The 19,850-nt window shown below is 54.1% G+C and overlaps 1 protein-coding gene across 1 annotated transcript in view; it reads right to left on the bottom strand.

Annotated features, from left to right (window-relative positions):
• Positions 1-16,902, bottom strand: part of RBM33 (RNA binding motif protein 33) — a 62,214-nt gene extending 45,312 nt beyond the window's left edge. The window contains exons 1-6 of the mRNA XM_090286924.1: positions 16,773-16,902; positions 11,061-11,139; positions 9,235-9,283; positions 7,403-7,476; positions 5,404-5,716; positions 2,586-2,757 (exon numbers count right to left, since the gene is read on the bottom strand). Coding sequence (XP_090143050.1) covers positions 2,586-2,757; positions 5,404-5,716; positions 7,403-7,476; positions 9,235-9,283; positions 11,061-11,139; positions 16,773-16,902 — 817 coding nt within the window. The remainder of the gene's footprint in view (positions 1-2,585; positions 2,758-5,403; positions 5,717-7,402; positions 7,477-9,234; positions 9,284-11,060; positions 11,140-16,772) is intronic.
• Between the last annotated feature and the right edge of the window lie 2,948 nt (positions 16,903-19,850).

Here is a 19,850-nt window from a genome sequence, read left to right as displayed (position 1 = left end):
CTAACAAGCACAGACTTCCACTCTGATCTTGACGACATGATTGGTCCACATACACTTTTTATGGTGAATCAGCAATTATTTTTCTAGTGGTTCTAAGTGTCAAGATTAATTTCGCTATCCCCAGTAATAAAATGGTTTCAAATGACATCTTTAATCAGCAAGTAAAAATGCTTCCCTGCAATTGAGACAAGCTGTCACAAAAGGTCACCAAAATATGACAGGATGGAAATTACATTTGTAACTTCAACTGAAATGTTAATTTCCCTGTAAGTGTTTTCTGAACTATGTCCAGGTTCTACAGGAAAGAGCTCCAGCTCAATGTAACCAAGTTTTACACTGGCCTGTCCCTTCCTAAAGCGTGCTTAAGAAACATATTTACACACAAAACACTGTAAAACAGTTGGACTAATACATATTGAATAAGTATTTACAGAACACACCGTTTACTTGGCCAAACAGAAAAACGGATGACAGCAGGGCTCCTCGCATGAGGACGGAGCCCAGACGGGAGCCGCAGCGGCAGGGCCGGGGCAGACGGGGAACGGCTGTGACAGAGGCGGCTGCTCCCCACGGCCCTGCGTCCTCCACAGCTTCAGCCAGGACAGCGTCCAAGGTGGACATCGCGCAGCACACGACTTTCTCCAGGCCACAGCGATAAAACCCAACTAATCCAACGCAGACTATCCCAAAACCCAGGTGCCAACCCACAGACCACGAAGACAGCCTCGCTGCAGGGAGCGCAGCCGGTCCTTTACGGCCTGCACTGCTCTCCCGGAGCTCGGGCTGCCGGCGCGGGCGCAAGAGCTTCTGTGCTGACGCTGCAGGGACGCTGGCTGATGGCGCCACGTGTCAGTGACAGCTTGTGGCATGACCATTCCAAAGAAGCCCTGCCCTTCTACTCCCATGTCCTAGAAGCCCCCCTCAATGGGTCCCACAGAGAGGCCCCCACACCCCGCAGCGCCCTTTCCGTGTTAAGGAAGGAGCCTGTCTCCCAAATATGAAGTCTGGGACCACCCTCAGGAGAACTGAGAAACAAGGCATCTCGCCCGTAAGGCTTTCCTCCCGGAACCCTGGCCCACCACTAGCCCCTTCCAGCCTCTGGTCTCAGGAGGACGGACCATGAAGCTGCTGGACGCCTTAAAAAGGGAAAGAGACTCTACGTAAGCTCTTTAATAAAGGAAATCCCAAAGGCCCTGCAAGAGAAGAACAGGAGACGAGGTCCTGGAGACAGAGAAGCGGCCGCAAGCCCAGAGTCCAGGCCAGCTAGCCCCTCCCCACTGTCAGCGCCTGGGTCGAGGTCCAGGGAGGGTGGCCCACAAAACCCACCATGGTCTACGGAAGCCGGCCACGGAGGGAGAAGCTCCCCCGCTCTCAGTGGTGACTGTCATGCGGCTCCTCAGCCGCAGACCGTGCAGCTGCCTGTTACCAAGACTGGGGTCATCATGCCCCCAAGTCACAGTCAGCCGACAGAGCAGAAACCTGGGTACTCAACACCACCCAGCCCCCAGCACACAGCCTCCAGCACAGGGAGGGCCCGGTCACTGCCCGCTGAGTCGCTGCCCCTGCCCTGTCCCCTTGCCCGCCACCCCCAAAGGCTGAGACATGTGCCCCAGGGGGCTAGCTCGGGGAGGTCACCACTCCTCCTGCTACACTGAAGGGCACATCTGTGTTCCCCTCATGCTTTAAGACCTTCATCTCACCCACCCCCCCGCCCCGGACCCAAGGCCAACTTCAAATCCTCCTGAGAAACACCTACCCTCCTAGACTGGCGACATTACACCTAACTGGAGGAGTCTTAGAAAATCCTGGGCCAAACGGAGAGGAAGAAATTGTTTAGGGGAACAAGGAGAGAACGACGTGATTCTAGAACAGTCTCTCCAGGAAACTCCCAAGTAAAGTGACATGACATGATTAGCAGGTCAGCGCCCTCGCGTGGGGTCCTATCTGCCCCTGAGGGCTACACACTCAGTCTCCGACCACAGACGGCTCTAGTAAGTCTTGGGAAGGAGAACAGGCGGGACTGAGGGCTGGTTTCCTGATGCTGTGTGACCACGACCGGAGCGGGAGCCACCCTCCAGCCCCCACCCACCCCTGGAACGTGACCCACGGGCCGGCGGCTCTCGGGGAGCATCCGGAGCAGGAGCAGGGAGCAGCACCCCAGGAACGCATCAGAAAGGTGCCCGGTCCAGGCCCCACCCCACGTCTCTGAAGCGCTGGGGCCGGCAGGGTCCAGAGTTCCGTGCCAACCAGCCCCCTGGGTGGCCCTGCTGCTCCTCCTGCCGCAGGACCACGGCCTGCTCCGCAGCGTGACCGAGAAAAACCGCAGTGGCGGGCATGGACGAAGGCGCTGTGTCCATGAGCAACAGCCGGGGCCCATCTTTAATGGCAGGACGTGCTCAGAACGTCGGCCAGCCGACCCCGCCTGCAAAGCAGGCCCCTGGGTCTTTCCGGGACGGCCACTGCGGCACCGCAGCTCGGCTCCGCCGGCGGCCTGCGCAGTCTCCCCCACCCGGGTGACCCCAACGTTCCATGGAAGAGGTTGCAGTGGGAGTGAGGAAAGATGACAGACAGGCAAAAAGAGTTACCCAAAGTTTCCGGAATGTTCCTTCTCTCTCGAGTTACATCTGAGAGCCTAATAATCGTTCCTTCTTTCCTTTCCGTTTTGAAGCGTAATCGTCCCGATTCTTCATCCTCGTCATCTTCCTCATCGGACTCCTCCTTCATCTCCTTCTGCAGCTCCAGAGCCTCCACGGTGCCCTGCGCCGCAGACACACAGAACAGGGGAGCGTGAGTGCGCCTCCTCCTGAAGCGAAGACTGAAGAACTTAACTTCCTTATACTTAAGATGTGAACATACCTCACAATGTCCTACTATAAGGCCACGTGGGACACTGAGCTGACCCCAAGAGAAAAGAATCTCTGGCATTAAAAACCAACTAAATGTGAGAAAAGGGCCATGTTGCTGCCTGCTGCTGCTCACAGCACAGAGGGAACACACGGGACCTCCAGAGCCCTGCGGGTCTGCACTCGGGCTCCCTGGGCTCCCTGGGCTCCCATTCTAGATGTGGCCCGCGGGTCGCCCCGTCACCTACGTCAGAGGAGGGCACACGCAGCCGCTGACCCCGCCCCTTGAGTGTCCGCTGCCAGGCCAGCGCTCCCCACCTGCCTGAGGGTCGGCTTGTGTGCAGCCTCCGAGACTCCGCATCCTCACGCCTTCCTCCTGGTGCCGGTCGGCAGCTGCACCCCCCGCACCCTCTTCCCCCAGCTCAGCCCCGGTCCCTGCATCGGCAGGACCAGTCCTTTCTCTGGTCACGGCTTCTCACTGCGCCTGGCTGGCACTCCGTGGTTCCGACCCCCCCCCCCGGGACGTCCACAACGCGCTGTGACTCGCACAGGGGCCCGGGGGGCACAGCTCCGAGTGCGGGCCAAAAGCCCCCGCAGGGCCCGCAGCCACGGCTGGCACACCGGCGCGCAAACGGCCCCCGGGCGCCCGAGTGTGACACCGCGGGAGGAACGCCCGCCAGCCCGGCGACGGCCTCGCTGCAGAGCTGGGGGCTGCCGTCCAGGCCCAGGGGGGCCCCTTCCCACCACAGAAGAGGGCGCGCCCGGCTCCACCGCTGGGCACTGCGGAGACGCGGTCAGCAATCCCAGAGAAGGGGCCAGAGGAAAGCAGGGCCGTGGCGCTGAAGCTCCAGCACCACCCACCACCCACAGGGCGACACCCGACGGCACGCCCACCTTCCAGCTCAGAGCTCTCCGTGGGAGTATCAGGTCACTTCCAAAATTTCTAAGGGATGCTTTTTAATTCTGAAAAAAGATGGATTCATTTTAACGTGAAAAAGTACTGTGACTGTTGTTTTCCTTCCGACACCTCCATCAGACCACAGAAGCTGGTACTTCAGGTGGCTTTCACGCAGCCAGGGGCCTGCACGCAACCTCAGCAGGACGGGGAACTCAGAGGGAAGCGCCTCCCTCCCCAGCACGCCCAGCGGGGGGCCGCACCTTCCGGCTGTGACCGGTCCCACTGAGCTCTAAGCTCAGGACGGCAGGGGCCGTGCCTCAAGCCTCAGTGCCCGAGTGTCAGGAAAGACGTGCTGGACCAGATGCAGCGCGGATCAGTCATCTTGTTTACTGATGAGTAGTCGACAAAACAAAATGCTTCATTAGGGAATAACTAGGCTGAACTTGGAAGGAGCGTCCTAAACAGTAACCCACACACAGGGGGGTAGACATGCGCCCCAGTAAACCAGAGGGCAGCTGCCCGCTCCTGAGGGAGGACCAAGACGAGCCAGGGCAGGGCGACCGAAGAACACATGCCCGGGACGCCTTCCGTGTGACTCTGGTCACCAAAACCCTCACACGTTTTCATTCCTGTGTCTACTAAACAGAGCGCACTCAGAAAGAGCCCACTCTTAAAAATAACCCGGGAGCCTTACCCACAGCCCCGACCGGAACTGCACACTCTAGGCCCCACGCGAACAACCCCTTTGTGAAATCACACGTGTATGCGTGTATGTGTATCGCAATGGTCAAAGTCCAGCAATTTCTGGACCTTTTTCTCAAATGCAAGCTTCCCCTGAGTGCGAACCTGAGGAGAGAGGGCGACAGTACCCCTGCGAGGGGCCCGGCACAGCCCCTCACTCTGCCCGCCCCCCATTCACCACGCCCCTCCGTGCACCCCCCCTCCCCGCCCGTGCCCTGAAAAGCCCACGGTCCTGCTGCAGCTGGGGAGACCGCGTCCTTTCCCCACAAAGCTCATTAACTACTTGCTTTTAAAAACAAATCTCCTTTAATGATGGATCACTCATGCCAGATGACCAACCCCTACGCTAGCACCTTCTTCTCTATTGATATTTCAACTTAAAAAAAGTGACTGCGAAAATCACCTTTTCTGGAATAGAAACCAGCACGTCTGCACTTCCTGATCAGATAACAAACGCAGCCTGACACTTCCCAGACTAGCCTCCCCGCTCTGTATCCCTGCTGGACAGCTCCCTGAGCACCCGGTGAATGGGCATCCATCACTGGGCATTAGCACCTGAAAGATGTCTTTAGCAGGTCAATAATCTTTTCACCTCGGCAGGACTTGATCAGATCGTGTCTAAGGCGGATAAAAGCTCTGCATTAAGTGCTTCTAACAGCTGACAGTGTGTGTCCACCACACAAAGCTGTCCCCTCCTCAGGGCGCAGCGCTCAAGGTCACAGTCCCCTGCAGCCCTCCAGAGAGACAAAGGAGCATTACCTCCAGCCAAACAAGCTGTCAACACAAACTCTGTCATCGCTCAGATAAAGAAACTGGCAGACAGTGATAAAAAGGTCTAATGTCACTCTCTCCCCAGGGAGGGGACCGGACTTCAGCAGCCTCGTCCTCGTGGTCTTGGGCAGACAAAGGAAAGGGACTCACCGCGAATTCATCCAGAGGCTCGTTGATCTCGATGTCCAGCACCTCGTCGTTGTACAGCGGCCCCTCCTCCGGCTCCTCCGCGTACTCCATGTGCTCTGCCGCCAGCTCGGCCTCCCGGCCCTCGTACTGCCCTTCCTCCGGGTACTCGTGCTCGTACAGCTCAGGCCCGGCGGCCTTGGCATAGCCCAGCTCGTCCTCTCCGTGCTCGTACTCGGACTCCGGCTCCCCAGACGGGTCGTGAGTGCTGTCAGACAGCTCGTACGAGGTGACCATGCCGGACGTGGTCTTCAGACTGACTGTGACGCCCTGAGAACTGGAGGACGCAAATCCAAAGACAGGAGCCAATCAGAGTGGAGCTCAAAACTAAGCCACTGTATCGATCAGACAAACCTTGACGGGTGAAAAGTTCCTTCACTTCTTGTAAATGCACCCTGACCCCAACAATGACTGGAAACAGGGCCCCGCGTGCCGCACCGGGCCGGCGCCGCGCACTCCGCCGGGACAGCGCCCCCGTGATCAGCAGCTGCAGGTTCTCCGATCAAGAGTAAGCAGATCAAGCAGATGGGAAAGTAGGTCTAACTGGCAAAAGCTCAGGACTAAAAGCAAATAGGGTATTTCACACTAACCACCGGAATGGAAAGGATGGCATCTGTTTTATTTTTCAAAGTAAAAATAGGAGCATTACTTTATAAATAGAAAATCATAGATGGAATTTTTTTTTTTAATCTACGTTGTAAGTCCTGGCTCAGTGGATTGAGCACTGGCCTGCGAATTAAAAGGGTCACTGATTAGATTCCCAGTCAGGGCACATGTCTGGGTTTGCAGGCCAGGTCCCCAGTTGGTGGCATGCTAGTGGCAACCACACACTGATGTTTCTCTCCCTCTCTTCCTCTCTCTCTAAAAATAAATAAATAAAATCTAAAACTACTTTAAAAAGAAATCTATGGTGCAAATTATAAACCCCAATATAAAAATATTTAAAATGTGTGTAAAAGTACAGTTTAATGCTCAAATAGTTTATCCGAGTCACAAATATAAAATATAATACATTATTTCTGAGTTACTGGGAGTCTTAAAACTGCAAAAAAGAAAATCATATGTTACCTATTAAGTCACAAAAGCTAAATACCAACAATCAGATATAAGATCACACTTAAAATGCAAGATTTTGCAGATAAATCTAAGTCCCATGCATTAAGTGCCCAATCTTAACAAAACATCGAATAGACCACATAGACATGTGGCTTAAAAACTTCAAAGGTGCAGCTCATGGGCAACCCCCAACCTGATGCTGTGTTGCAAGCAGAGGCTTCGGCAGGTGCTCAGGTCCTGATGGGATTGGTGCCCTCAGAGAAGGAACCCCAAGAGTCCCCCACCCCTCTGCCAGGTGAAGACACAACGAGGAGGCGCCACCTCTGAGCCAGAAAGGGGTCCTCCCCAGAACCTGGCCATGCCAGCACTTTGGGCCTTGGACTTCCCAGCCTCCAGAACTGGGAAGAATAAAGTTCTGCTGTTTAAAAGCCTCCCAGCTGATGGTACTTTATTACAGCAACATAGCCTAAAACAATTGTATTCAGACAGTGAACTAGAGTCTAAAGTACAGACCAAAGGAATTTCCAAAATGGCAACCCCCAAATGGTAAACCGCCAGGTATAACTTACACCTGGGTCAGAAAGGGCAGCAGCAGCAGCAGCAGCAAACAGCGCCAAGCAAGACGGACAGTCCGGGGTCACGCCCCCCGCCCCGGCCCCCCAACAAGGGTCTCTAACAGGGGGGGTCTCTAACAGATCAGCACACGCCCTGCGCTCAGCAAACTCTTGGAGGTCGCTAAACGCAAGGCCAACAATTGTTTTAACAGTTCATCTAAACAGAAGAATATAAATGCTTTCACATCAGAGTACCTTTATATTCCACTTAGAATATATGTTAAAAACATTATAACACACGACGTATCTCCATTATAATCATAAATTATGAACAGTTCTTATCAACTGAGTACCTGAAATTCTCGTCTTCATTATCACTCTGTAAAAGATCATCGTTCAGCTCTTCATCTGACAAATCCGACTGATTCTAATTAAAATAAGAAATCTCATTAATGCATGTCACCGCCATAAAAAGACTTGTTACAAAAGTGCAAAATCACATTGACTGGACTGTTTCCAATTCTGCTATAGAAACAATTGCCACTCCGGAAGTCCTCTGGGTTTGCTGTCACCGCGACAGAACAAGAAGCCCACACGAAGCACATGCTGGCTCACTACCCAGGCTCATTTTTAGGGGCAAAGTCAAGTAAGTTTGGAAGCACCAAGCATACCAATCTTGTTTATTCTAACAAAAAATGGAGAGAGGGAGGAGTCTTTTGGTGACATCCTAAGAACGTTTTCCTGCGCACGCGCGCGCGCACACACACACACACACACACACAGTAGCCCGAGTCCGTGAGCACGCCGCAGGGCCACAGGCCAACGCACTGCTCTGACGACACACAGCAGCACTGCCCCGGCCCGCAGCGCAGCACACAGGTGACACCCTGAGGCCGCGGGGCCCGCGCACGGCTTTCCACCTGCAGCCCTTCTGCTGCAGCCCCACCTCCTTACAGGGGGTCAAGCGGGTCTACAGGTGACTAAAGTGATCCTTCCTCACAGCCATGGGTGACTTCAAAGGGCCCCACAACACACTCCTGCACCAGAGTCAACGCTGCCGCAACAGAGGAGGTGACGAGGAAATGGCACGACTGTGCGTCTCCCAGCACGGGTGCTTCATCAACTAGACTACACAGGAGATCAAGGGGACCTAATCAAATCTGATCCGTGACGTGGCCCCATGACCTACAAGTACAAGCCTGAGTATAAATGGTGACCGGAAGAAGCCACCACAATCTTAAATCTTTAGAATATTAAGCATAAAGAATTATCATGTCAATTATACTTGAACTGAAACAAGAACTATCTTGCCCTGGCTGCTGTGGCCCAGTGGACTGAGTGCCGGCCTGTGAGCCAAAAGGTCGCCAGTTTGATTCCAGGTCAGGGCACAGGCCTGGGTTCTGGGCCAGGTCCCCAGTTGTGGGCGTGCGAGAGGCAGCAGATTGACGTTGCTCTCCTTCCTTTCCCCTCTCTCTAAAAATAATTAATGTAAAAAAAAAAGAACTACTGATATGCAATGATACTTGCAAGTGTTTTCAAACTGTTAATAAAATAAAAAACTATTATTTCACTTTAATATTTGGCTTTTTATTTCTATTTTTAACACGTTTTATAATGTTCAAACTATTTTGGTACAGTGACACACACACACACACACACACACACACACACACTAACAAATAGATATGTTATCAGAGATAATAGCTTCAAAGTTTTTGGTTAGTCACAAAGGTTTAGAGAAACCTACACTAGGTTTTAGACTTTTATTCTTAATTATCTAAACATCTGTATATTTGAGTATGTTTATCTACAAGCTTATCTGAATACTCCTGAAGAGTGAATTCCAGATCCAGAATAACAGACATCAACCCCCAAATATTGAGCTTCTTCAAGGCAGGTGGTAGTTTTATGGTTACCACTTTCACAAATTCAGTACCTGCTGGAAGGACTGGAATGATGTAGGAACTACAAAGGGATTTATTGCTTGAGTTATAAGTTATCAGAGAATTACTAACAGATTGAACAGTAAGCTCTTTGTGTGCTTAAAAAATAACAATTCATAAAACTTTTACCTATACCCAACTTTCCAGTATTGCATCCCACGCAGAAGACGTACGAGTATTCCTATATTTTAAGTGTAATCAAGTGACTCCCGTTCGGGGTCAGGAGGACCTGTCGGGCTTACCTTTTTGCCAGAGAGCAAATCTTCTCCGAGTAAGTCGTCTTCAAGTTCACTGGGGAGAGAGAGAGACACCAATGTACCACCCTGTTCCGCTGGACGTTTGTGGGTGGCTGGGAAGTCTGCCCAGGGGTTTGGGCTCGGGTACTCCCACATTATGTCTGCTATACTCTCCCTTCTCTTCATTACTAATGAAATCTTATTTTCAAATACAGAAGGCACAGTGGTCCTTTACGGACGAGAGGCTCTGCCATGAAAGGTGGCTCTCACTGGACCTCTAAGCTTCGTTTTTCACCTCACTACGGGTGCTTTTGTTTTCTTCTTGGACCGGTTCGGTCCTCATTAAACAGTGAGCTGTCATAATTCTTGTGCTTCCTCCTACCGGGAAGAACCGATAAAGCATGGGTAAGGATGCCCACACCAGCAGGAGGAAAACCAAAAACCAAAACTACTGTGCGCGTTTGACACCCATCAAAAGGCAAAAGCTGAAGAGATGAAAACGTGGAAAGTTGCTGACAAGGACGCGCGAGGAAAACGCAGTAACTCCAAGTTACTGGTCTCTGTGCCACACGGAGTCTCCACAGGCGGAGCTCGGAACAGCGGGAGCAGGCTTCTCGCTGAACAGACGCCCAGCAGACCAGAGAAGGGCATGCCAGAGTTTTCCTGCTGTTCTTGCAGATATACATTTTTATATTATAAAGGAGAATAAACAAAACCATACAGGAAAAGATTAGACATTTAATTATCCTACTTATAAAAATCTGTTTAGGGACTGTCTGTTGTTCAAGGGAACACACGCTACACACAGACCAGGAGGAGATCTATAAGCTCAAAAAATAAATCTCCCGAAGTAGAAAGGATCCGTCAAATGAATGAAAAAGAAGAGGAGCGACCTCAGAAAGCGCGCAGATATGAAACAGTACCCGACGGGAGCGAAGAGGCAGAGGAGCACACTGCTGAAGCCCACTGTTTCATTCAGCTGCCCGTCAGTCCTTCCAGCAAGACCCGCCGTAGCTACTTCCCAGGGAGACCCCTTCTTTTACAGGTGACTTGGTTCTAAGCTGAGGGATTCGTTGCGGGCCGGGTGAGAGCCACCGGAGGCTGTGCCCGAGGGCTGTTCTCCGAGCAGAGCACCTATGACCCCCTGGGGCGGGCTCACAGCCCTGCGTCCCTGTGCACCTTCAGTCACAGCTGTGGACCTTCGGAGGGCCTTCAGACCGCAATCCAAGTCCAATTTTCAGTGTCTCACCCCAGGAGGAAATGGGAACACGTGTGCAGACAGAGTCATCGCTGCCCCCCAGATTCTGTCCCACGGGCCCTCCCAGTGCACCCCCTCGACCCCATGTTCAGGCCCTCGCCACAAAGAGCCACTACACTGAACTGCCCCCGTCATCACTGGGGACCGTCCCTGCACTTCCAGTGTGTGCGCGTGTGCATGTGCGTGTGTGCACACACGTACCCTCCTAAGCAGATATAACATGCCTTCACCTTCCCTAGGAATCAGAGAAACGCCGGTGTGCGTTAGTGAGGTACCGCGGTACACGTGTCAGCACGGGAAGCCCTTTCACGCCTACCACGTACTGCGTGGGCCGTGGACACCACGGGCTCTGGCCGAGAAGGACTCCGACGAGAGCTCTGAGCGTCCACCACAAGGCCATCCGGGGAGAGACACACGCAGGTGCGACAGCCCGCGTCCCGCCGGCCGGGAGCAGGACAGCCAGGAGGCCGCCACCCGAGCACCGGCGGCCCACACGCTGCTTCCAGAGAAGACCTCTGTGCAGCCAGGCGCTGGCAGGGGAAGCGGCGTGTCTCCGACACAGCAGTGTCCCTACCTGTCCCAGTCCTCGTCGGCAGCCCGCCTCCTCCAGGACCGCTCTGCACCGGGCTTATCAAACTGGTCGAAGTCATCATCTGGGAGAGAGAGGACACGAGAGTCAGTCTTCCCAATTCAAGCACACAGCCACATTCAAACACTGAAACAACCTTGCTTCTGAGCATTTCTGGTGTAACATTTTTTACACAGAACTCTTACAAATACTTTTGCCATTAAAAAAAATCTTATTTACTTATATTTAGAGAGGGAGAAGGGAGGGAGAAAAGGACCACTCGGCTGCCTCTCACACGCCCCCCTGTACTGAGGACCTAGCCCACAACCCAGACATGTACCCTAACTGGGAACTGAACTGGCAACCTTTCAGTTCGCAGGCCAATGCTCAATCCACTGAGCCACACCAGCCGGGGCACTTTTACCATTTTAAGAATGAAAACACTTTGAAGTACAAAGCTACCCAAAGAAAATCAATTTATTGAACATTACTAGGTGTAAAAACCATTAAGAGAACCCAGTCATATTTTCACTACAACCGCAGGAAAGGGAAAAATTGCTGATTTGGCCGATAGTTATAATACCTTCGTAATCTTTAGGTTGTTTTCAAAAGAATCAGGGAGAACAAAGACCCTCGTTAACAGAGCCGCTGGGCTGCTGCAGAGACTGACCTGGCAGCGGGACCGCAGCACGGGCCGCACACGCACCGGGGCGAAAGCCCACGTGCAGCTCTGGCCTCCGCCAGACCGGCCGTTACCCTCGGGATCCAGAAGCCCTGCAGCCACACAGCGTCCGTCGCTCAGTGGTGCACACGGCCCGCCCTCTGTGACCACCCTGCCCCGGCCTCAGCCTGTGGCTGGGGGTTCTGCAGATGCAGACCCTGAGACTGGCCCGTGAAGTTCACACCCAACTGTGCTTTTAAATTACTTAGCAGTGCCTGGCCGGGTGGCTTTGCCAGCTAGAACGCCATGCTGTGCACCGACAGGCTGCGGGTTCGATGCCCGGTCAGGGCGCATACAGGAGGTAGCCGATCGCTGCTTCTCTCACACTAATGCTTCTCCCCCTCTCTCTCTAAAAATCAATAAACATGTCCTCCGGTGAGTACTGGGAAAAAAATCTCTGGTAGCCACGTTTAAAAAATAAAAAGCATGAAATTTTAAAAAGTGAAATTTTAGAACATGTATTATTTAACCCAGGATATCCAAAAAAACCATTGTAGTACGTAATCAGTGCAAAAAAATACGTATTTTACATTTTCTCCATACTGAGTACATATTTTGCACACAGACAGCACATTTCACCTCATTTTCAAACTTACTGCTGTTATCCAAAAACCAAGGCTGGGAGCACAAGCGGCGGCTCCAGAGGACAGCCACAGCGAGCCCGCGTCTCACAAGCCTGGCCTGGCGTTCCCCAGTGACGTGCTGACTGGGCCGCGCGCCACCACCATGTGAACCACCGGGCAGGGGCTTCATAAACCCCGAGAACGGAAGACACCCTAGTCCGCGTGCATGACGAGCCCCACTTACAGCAGGCGGGCCCCCCGACCTGCTGCCTGCAGAACGAGTCAGTTACTGTCAACGGAACGACCACCTCGAGTCTCTGAATCGATCCTAAAGGCATCGTCAAATGAAAATCAATCATTCAAGAAACTACTCGGTCAAGGTGACCGAGAGAGCAGACAGAACCAGAAAAGGACACCTAAAGAAACCACAATGAAGGAACTCAAGGGGGCATGACGACGACGCTGCATCAGACAATCCAAAGAAACGAGTCACCAAAAAGAAGCAGAGACAAACGCTGGGACTGGAACAGACCTGCAACGAGCGGGCTCAGCAGCAGAGGCCACTGGCAGGAGGACCCATGACCTCGAAAGGAGGTCAGCAGAGACGGCCCGCTCCCGACACAGGTGCGCACGAGCACCCTGCAGCCTGCGCGCGAGGCCAGGAAACAATCCTTGGTAACCTTGAAAGGTCACAGCATACAAAGCAAAGTCTCTGAGTAAAAGAAAACTAGAAATCAATAATGAAAGGAAAACTGGAAAGTTCACGTAAAAATTAAACAGCACGTGGTTCATCAACCCACAGGTCAAAGAAGAAATGAGAAAATGCTGTCAGACCCAGGACGCAGCAAACCGGTACTTGGAGGCAAATCTAGGACTGTAACTGTTTTGCTAGTTGTTACATGTAAGCAACTAACTTGAGTTTGTTCTTTATTCGATCTGCTGGTCAAACAAAATGTGCCTCTGGGTTCTGACAAGCAGCCCGGAGTGACCTGTGAGCAAAGCAAATGAACCACACACTTCCTCTCACTGCGCTCCCTTCTGCCTCCCGCTGGACTTCGGTCAGTGCCACTCCCCTGCACGTACGTTCTCAACAGTTTCTGTGACGTTTCCTCCCCAGGCCCGTCGTGTGCTTCCTGATGCAGGAAGCATTCCCGTCTACGAAACACGGACAGAAAGCTCGGCTCACGGCTTTCCCACATCCGCACACAGTGGAGAAATCAGTACGCAGGTAGCCACACTCGCCCCTGGCAGGCGCTGCTCGTAAATTACAGCACCCAATGCTGCTGAGCCAGGAAACCCTGTGCCAGGCCAGCCAGTAGCAGTCACGTACGTACACCGCCTAAAATTACACAGCCCTCGGCCGCACCCTGCTCTGAGTCAGTGGGCTTGATTTTTTTGCTGGGAGTCCCTGGGGCCCCCATCAACCACGCCCGTCAGCGCGACACACGAGAAGAAACTGCCACCTTGCTGCACAAACACTTCTTGACCCGAGTTAAATCCCACAGAAGTCAACATCAGAAGCCAGGGTCTTGCAAAAATAATTATAATACTTCTCCAAAGAGACACCCCCCCACACACACGTAGCATGTCCAAAATCATGGGCTATAAAATTAGCCCAAAATAAGGAAGTGCCAATTAAGCAGCAACACCTGTGCCTGGAACCGAGGTCACGAAGGCTGCACCTTCCTCGGGCGTGCCCCGTCCGGCGTGGGCGTGCGGCACGCTCCGGCCCTGCTGCGCACGGGCCCGCGGCTGTGTATGGGGGCCAGGCCTCTCCCCAGGGCATGAGAGTCAGGAAGGGGAGCACGAGGAGGGCGTGAGCGCCAGCTGCGAGGCCTGCCCTCGCAGGCGTGCAGCCAGCGGCACAGGGAGCTGGAACAGACGTGGGCGGGGGGCACTCCTCACGACAGAGAGGGTGTGTGTTTCCTACCTGGAGCAAGCTGATCCCGTGCAGGTGTAGCACTGACGGGGCAGGTGACCCCAGAGGAGGGTGAAGAGAAGCCAGGGTGGCCACGGGGAGCCGGGTCTTAAAGGCAAAGCACTGGGACTCGGAGCTCAGGGGACGGTGCAGGGAAGCGAGGGGGAGGCCAGGGCAGGCCTGTCTCTGAAGGGGAAGCAAGCTCACCTCTGACACCTCGTCCACAGGGGAAGCCATGAGAGTAACCTGGGGAGACAGGCCACAGCACCGGGGGAGAGGGAAGACAGTGGAATTCCCACGGTCAGAACCGCAGTGGATGTGGACAGCCAGTGCCGGGACAAGGGCCCGCGTATCAGCCAAGGGCAGCCGCGCCTGACGGGGCACCCACACGAGCAGACCGCCTCTCCCCGGACAGGGCACGGAACAGAAAATGGGAAGGGAAGGACCACGACCCCTGGCTCCACAACGCAGACTAAGACAGAACCCCGCGCCTCTCCCCTCCAGAATGCAGACAAGGCCTTCTTCCGACTTGTCCCACGGAGCAGAAGACGAGGACAAACTGTCCACGTAGCCCAGGATGTTCAAGGAGGACAGGTGCGCCGGAAGACCAGGAAGCCCAGCTCAGCAGGGCAGAAGGGCCAGGCCCTTGTCTGCAGACTCTCCTGGGGCCAAGCCTTGCACTGAACCCTGTTTTAACAGGGGAACCCATTGAGCGTCTGTCAGTAACCCAGCCCTTTCCCTTAGATTTCCCCCGATTTCCTTGTCTCCTCCAGGTACCTGGGACTTGTACTAGAATCCTTACACAACATTCACTTGGAACAGGGTCCTAGCAGTTCAAGGGTCAGCCGACGCCCATCCCAGGCCACAGGTTTTGTCCCCATCTGGCCACTGCCTGCTTACGTGCATGCGCAGTTACCAAACGCGGCACACCAGTTCCAGGACATGCGGTCAACAGCGGCCTTCAGGCCACGGGGGCAGAGGAACCGCCACGGAAGCCGCGTGACACACAGAGCCTGCGCGGGGCCTTAGAGCTCGCGGAGCTCCGCTCCAGCCCAGCGAGCTCCAACCTTTCTCATCCAGCGGCACACACGAACTGATCGCTAAAATTCGATGGCACGCCAAAAAATGTATTTGTTGCTGACCTGACAAAAAATGAGTTTAATTTTTAATTACCAAATAATAACAATAATAACAATAGTAATTACCTCCCCTTTTTGCTCCAAAGTAGCTTTTTAAAAAAATCAGGTATCTATACTTGCATACAAGGGTGTCTGGTACCGAGAATTAACCAGGCGTAGCCCCATTACATGATGTGACCCATAGATGCAGCTCTATTATATGACCGGTGTCTGTCCTTCTAGTCGAAGACGTGGCTTCCACTCCGGACGGCTCGCGTGTCGGCTGCTGTCATTTCTTATCTGACGCTCCGAGGGGAGCGGCCCGTCCCCCAACCACAGGCGCAGTCGGGCGCTGCCGCTCTGAACGTCCTCCCAGCGCACCGCCGAGGCACGCGGCTGCCGTCCAAAGGGTCTCAGCCCTCCTCCTGCTGCCTCGACGGGACTCTCCTGTATCCTGAATCACTATCAGTCAGAATTCCGTGTTTTACGGGTAAGGAAATCCAGAGCCTTCACTGCAATAGTAACTAGGAAACAGGACCAGGGTAAAGGTCTAGAAGTCTGAAAGGGACCACGTTGGCCCTACAGGATAACGTTAAACTCTGAGCAGCCAAGGAAAGTGTGCGGAACATGTCGTGCTGCTGAAAACTCGCTCTAGGCACTGCTCTACCCCTCGTGCCGCCCCGGGCAGCACCCCGACGCGAGCCGAGGCTGAGTTTACACAGCGCTGCGCCAGGCGTTTATCTGTGTCCTGGGGCCCTGCCTCTTCCCTGCTGGGAAACCCGTCCCAGGGGGAGTCCTGAGAGGGGGCGGGCCCTGCCCCCGAGCAGGGGAGCTGCCAAGGCTGACCCTGAACCTGCTGTCACCGGGCAGCCTGGAAGAGGACCCAGAGTCTGAGCTTAGCCCGCTGGGTGTTCCCATCAGAACTGAGGATCTAGAGGAAAGGACACCATTTCTCTTCACAAGAATTGAGACCCTCCTTTTAAAAAACGAATCCTTCTGAAATGCCGAAGGTCTGCTGCTAAATTAGCGAAACTTAAGGAATGTCAGAGACAGGGAGAAAGTCCTCAGACACGCCACAGTGGCCCCTGCCCTCCACCGCACCGGGCAGGGGACACGGTCAGCCACGCACCACGGGCTCCTTCCCTGCCGCCGCGGAGGCACCATCTGCACACAGAAAACCCAGGTCACGCCACCCCACTGAGAAGCGAACACCGGCTCCGCCTCCCTCTCCGGGGCCAGCAGGTTTACACCCGTCTTCCTCGTGCTCCCCGCCCCAAGCCCCCCTTTCACAGAGGTGCCAACTAAGACGAGCCAAAGCCGGTCAGCAGCAAATCCAGGTCCCGACTCAGGCCACCAGGCACAGCGCGCCTGCGTCTGTTTGGGAAGCAGCCTTAGTACCCAGCCTCCGGTCCCCGATGTGGAACGCGTCCTCGACTGCAGGGAGGGACACCACGTGGACGTGGCGCCTGCTAAGTCGTTCCTGCAGAACCGCAGAGGCACGGGCGGCGACCTGGCCTACAAGACACATGCTCTCTTTGAATTACGTCCTTTTATCGACTTGGTTGCCAACGTTTTAAAAACAGAATTATACGCAAGCACAGAGTTCCAGTTTCTCCCTCAAAAAGGAGGGCGACGGCAACAGCTCTGGCGCACAGGCCCGCACTGGCCACCGCTCAGGCCGCTGAAGAGGAACAGTGCGTGCCCGACAGGAAGCAACACCTGCCTCTGCGAGGAAAGGGGGCGCCCAGAGCCTGCCCGGGCCAGGCCGCCGACTGCCCCCACCCCCACTCCTCCACCGGGCTTCATGACCCACCGAAGTGCCTGACCCTCCCAAACGATCTCAGGGAGCCGTCACACCCGGCTTTTTACATAACGAGGCCCCGAAACCTGGTTAACACGAGCCTCACAGGTGAGAACAGAGGACATGAGAGGCCGAAACCAGCTGTACGGGAGCTCACAGACCGCAGCGTTTCCAGACGACCGTGCCCACCACCTGCACAGCACAGTGAGGACAGAGGTCCATGCCAGCGGCCGTGCGAAGCCCTGGGGGGAGAAACCTGTCCCCCGACGTCCCCGGGCAGAGCTGGGCACAGGGCACACTGCAGCAACACAGCCAGAAACTAAGGAAAGTGCAGGCGAACCGAGCCCCAGCCCGAACAAAGCGCCGCCCAACGATGACGAGCCCGTTTGCTCGGATACACGGCTCTCCAAAAGCTTCCTCTCGACACACCCATTCCTAGGAAGCCGAGGCACTTCACTATACACTAACTGATCTGAAAACATATAACACAAAAAATAATTTTTCCAAAAAAATTTATCAGAATTTACCAGTGAATTTAAAAAGCTCCTTAGACCAGAAACAATGGAAAAACCTGGAAAACAACTTCAAGAGGCACCAGCCTGAACCGGCTCTGCAGATCAGAGCTCCTGCAACAGGTAACCAAGGTTTCACACGGTCCCAGGAAGTCACCATCCATCTCAGGAAGCCACCCTACCTTATAACAAACAGGACTGCTCGTGTGTGCACACAGACACAAAGGAAGACAACTATAAAACAGTCTCTGCCCATCACAAATGGGCCCTAAAGTGAAATCAGTAATACAGTAAAAAGAATAAAAACCCAAGAATGCAGGGTTGGTTCCGCCCAGAACACTGTCATTCACCGCACTAGATGGAGAGGTGCAAGACGGGGCCTCATGAGCCACCTCAATAAATGCAGAAAAAGCCTCTGTGAAAATTAAAAACCCAACTCAGAAAACGCTCTTTCTTACTTTCTTAGCCCTGGCTGGTGGGGCTCCGTTGGTTAGAGCACAGTCCCATAACCGAAAGTCTGCGGGTTCGAGTCCCAGTCAGGGCATCTATGGGAGGCGACCCATCGCCGCTTCTCCCTCCACCCTCCTCCCTCTCTCTTTCTAAAAGCACGGAAAAGAATGTCCTCAGGGGAGGATAAACATGAAAACTTTCTCAGCTAAACTGAAGTATCAGAAGCCTGCAGCAAACACCACACTTGATAGCGAACTACAAAAAGGACGCTCGTTAAACTCAGAAGTCAAGACCCAGACGCCTGCCCTTGCCCAGCGCCTGACAACACCGGCCTCGGGGGCGAGAAGCACCAGGAGAACCGAGCTGCGCAGATCAGAAGAGAAGGGCCGCACGGATGACTGTCTAACTAGAAAACCTGAAGCTCCAAACTATGAAAACAAGGTTCTAATAAGCCAGTTGGATATAGTTCAATTACCAAAAAACAAAAGAACTTCTCTATAGATGAGTAAGAAATTTGTTTTCATTGTCAAATACGGTGTAGTTTTGTTTATCCTATTCCAAATATGAAGTATCTAGGAACTAAAAGAACCAAGAACAAATGAAAACGATAAAAGGAAAACTGTTCCTCCGGGCTCCTCTGGGGCAGGACCGCGTCGGACGGTTCAGCGCGCACCGGCGCTCTCAGGTAAGGGCCGGGCAGCGCACGCGTCCCCTGCACGTGACTGATGGACAGAAAAGGCTTGATGCATTCTTATCACTGCATGAAAAAACCCTACAATAAAAATACAAATCATTCCCAAATTATGTTAACAAATCCAATGTGATTCTAATAAAAATTTCAGTAGAACTCTTTATAGAACACGAATGACGATTAAGTTTGCTTATGTTTTTTAATGCTCAACAGCAATCAAAAAATTTTATTAAAAGAACATGCAGTGCCCTGGCTGGTGTGGCTCAGTGGATTGAGCACCGGCCTGCGATCCAAAGGGTCACCGGTTCGATTCCCAGTCAGGGCTCATGCCTGGGTTGCAGGCCAGGTCCCCAGTAGAGGGCGCGTGAGAGGCAACCAATCGATGTATCTCTCTCTCTCTCTCTCTCGCCATCTCTCTAAAAATAAATAAATAAAATCATTTAAGATATACATATACTTAAAAGCCTTGGAGAGTGTTTGGGAAACGGGGCGCTCCCGCGCGTTCCGGGCCGAGTGGAGCGCGCGGCACCCGTCTCCGAAGAAACCGCGCTGAGTCCAGGCTGGAAACGCACGTGACCGGTGACAGCACTGCCGCCTGCCGCGGTGCTGCGCTGTAGAAGCCCGCGTCACCCGGCACCGCCAGTTGCGTTGTGGGCGTTGGGTGCAGCCTCCTCCAACCCCGCTCCCCGACGACAGGCCCACGACCACGCACGCGGCCCCCCAGGGCCTGCTCCGGCGCGTCCACCAAGCCCTGCAGGCCCCCAGCTCCGGATCAGCGCCAGGGGCCGAGGCGGTCGAGGGGCCCCTGGCTCAGGCTCCATGCCCGCGGGGCACGTGGCGCCGAAGGGCCAGGGATCCTGCTGCCCGAGGGAGGACCGGCCGCCGGGAGAGGGTACAACAGAAGAGAAGGCCCCCGTAACACCGCACGCCGCGGGGCGCGTCTGAACCAACCGGTTTGGAGGGAACAGGGGGGCCCGAGGCGACGGTGGCGCTGAGCGCGGGCCCGCGACCCACGCGGCAGG

This window comes from Furipterus horrens, unplaced genomic scaffold (genome assembly GCF_987537825.1).
Source record: "Furipterus horrens unplaced genomic scaffold, mFurHor1.1.pri manual_scaffold_9, whole genome shotgun sequence".
In the NCBI taxonomy this organism is placed as follows: domain Eukaryota; kingdom Metazoa; phylum Chordata; class Mammalia; order Chiroptera; family Furipteridae; genus Furipterus; species Furipterus horrens.
This window is presented reverse-complemented; position numbering and strand designations above follow the sequence as displayed.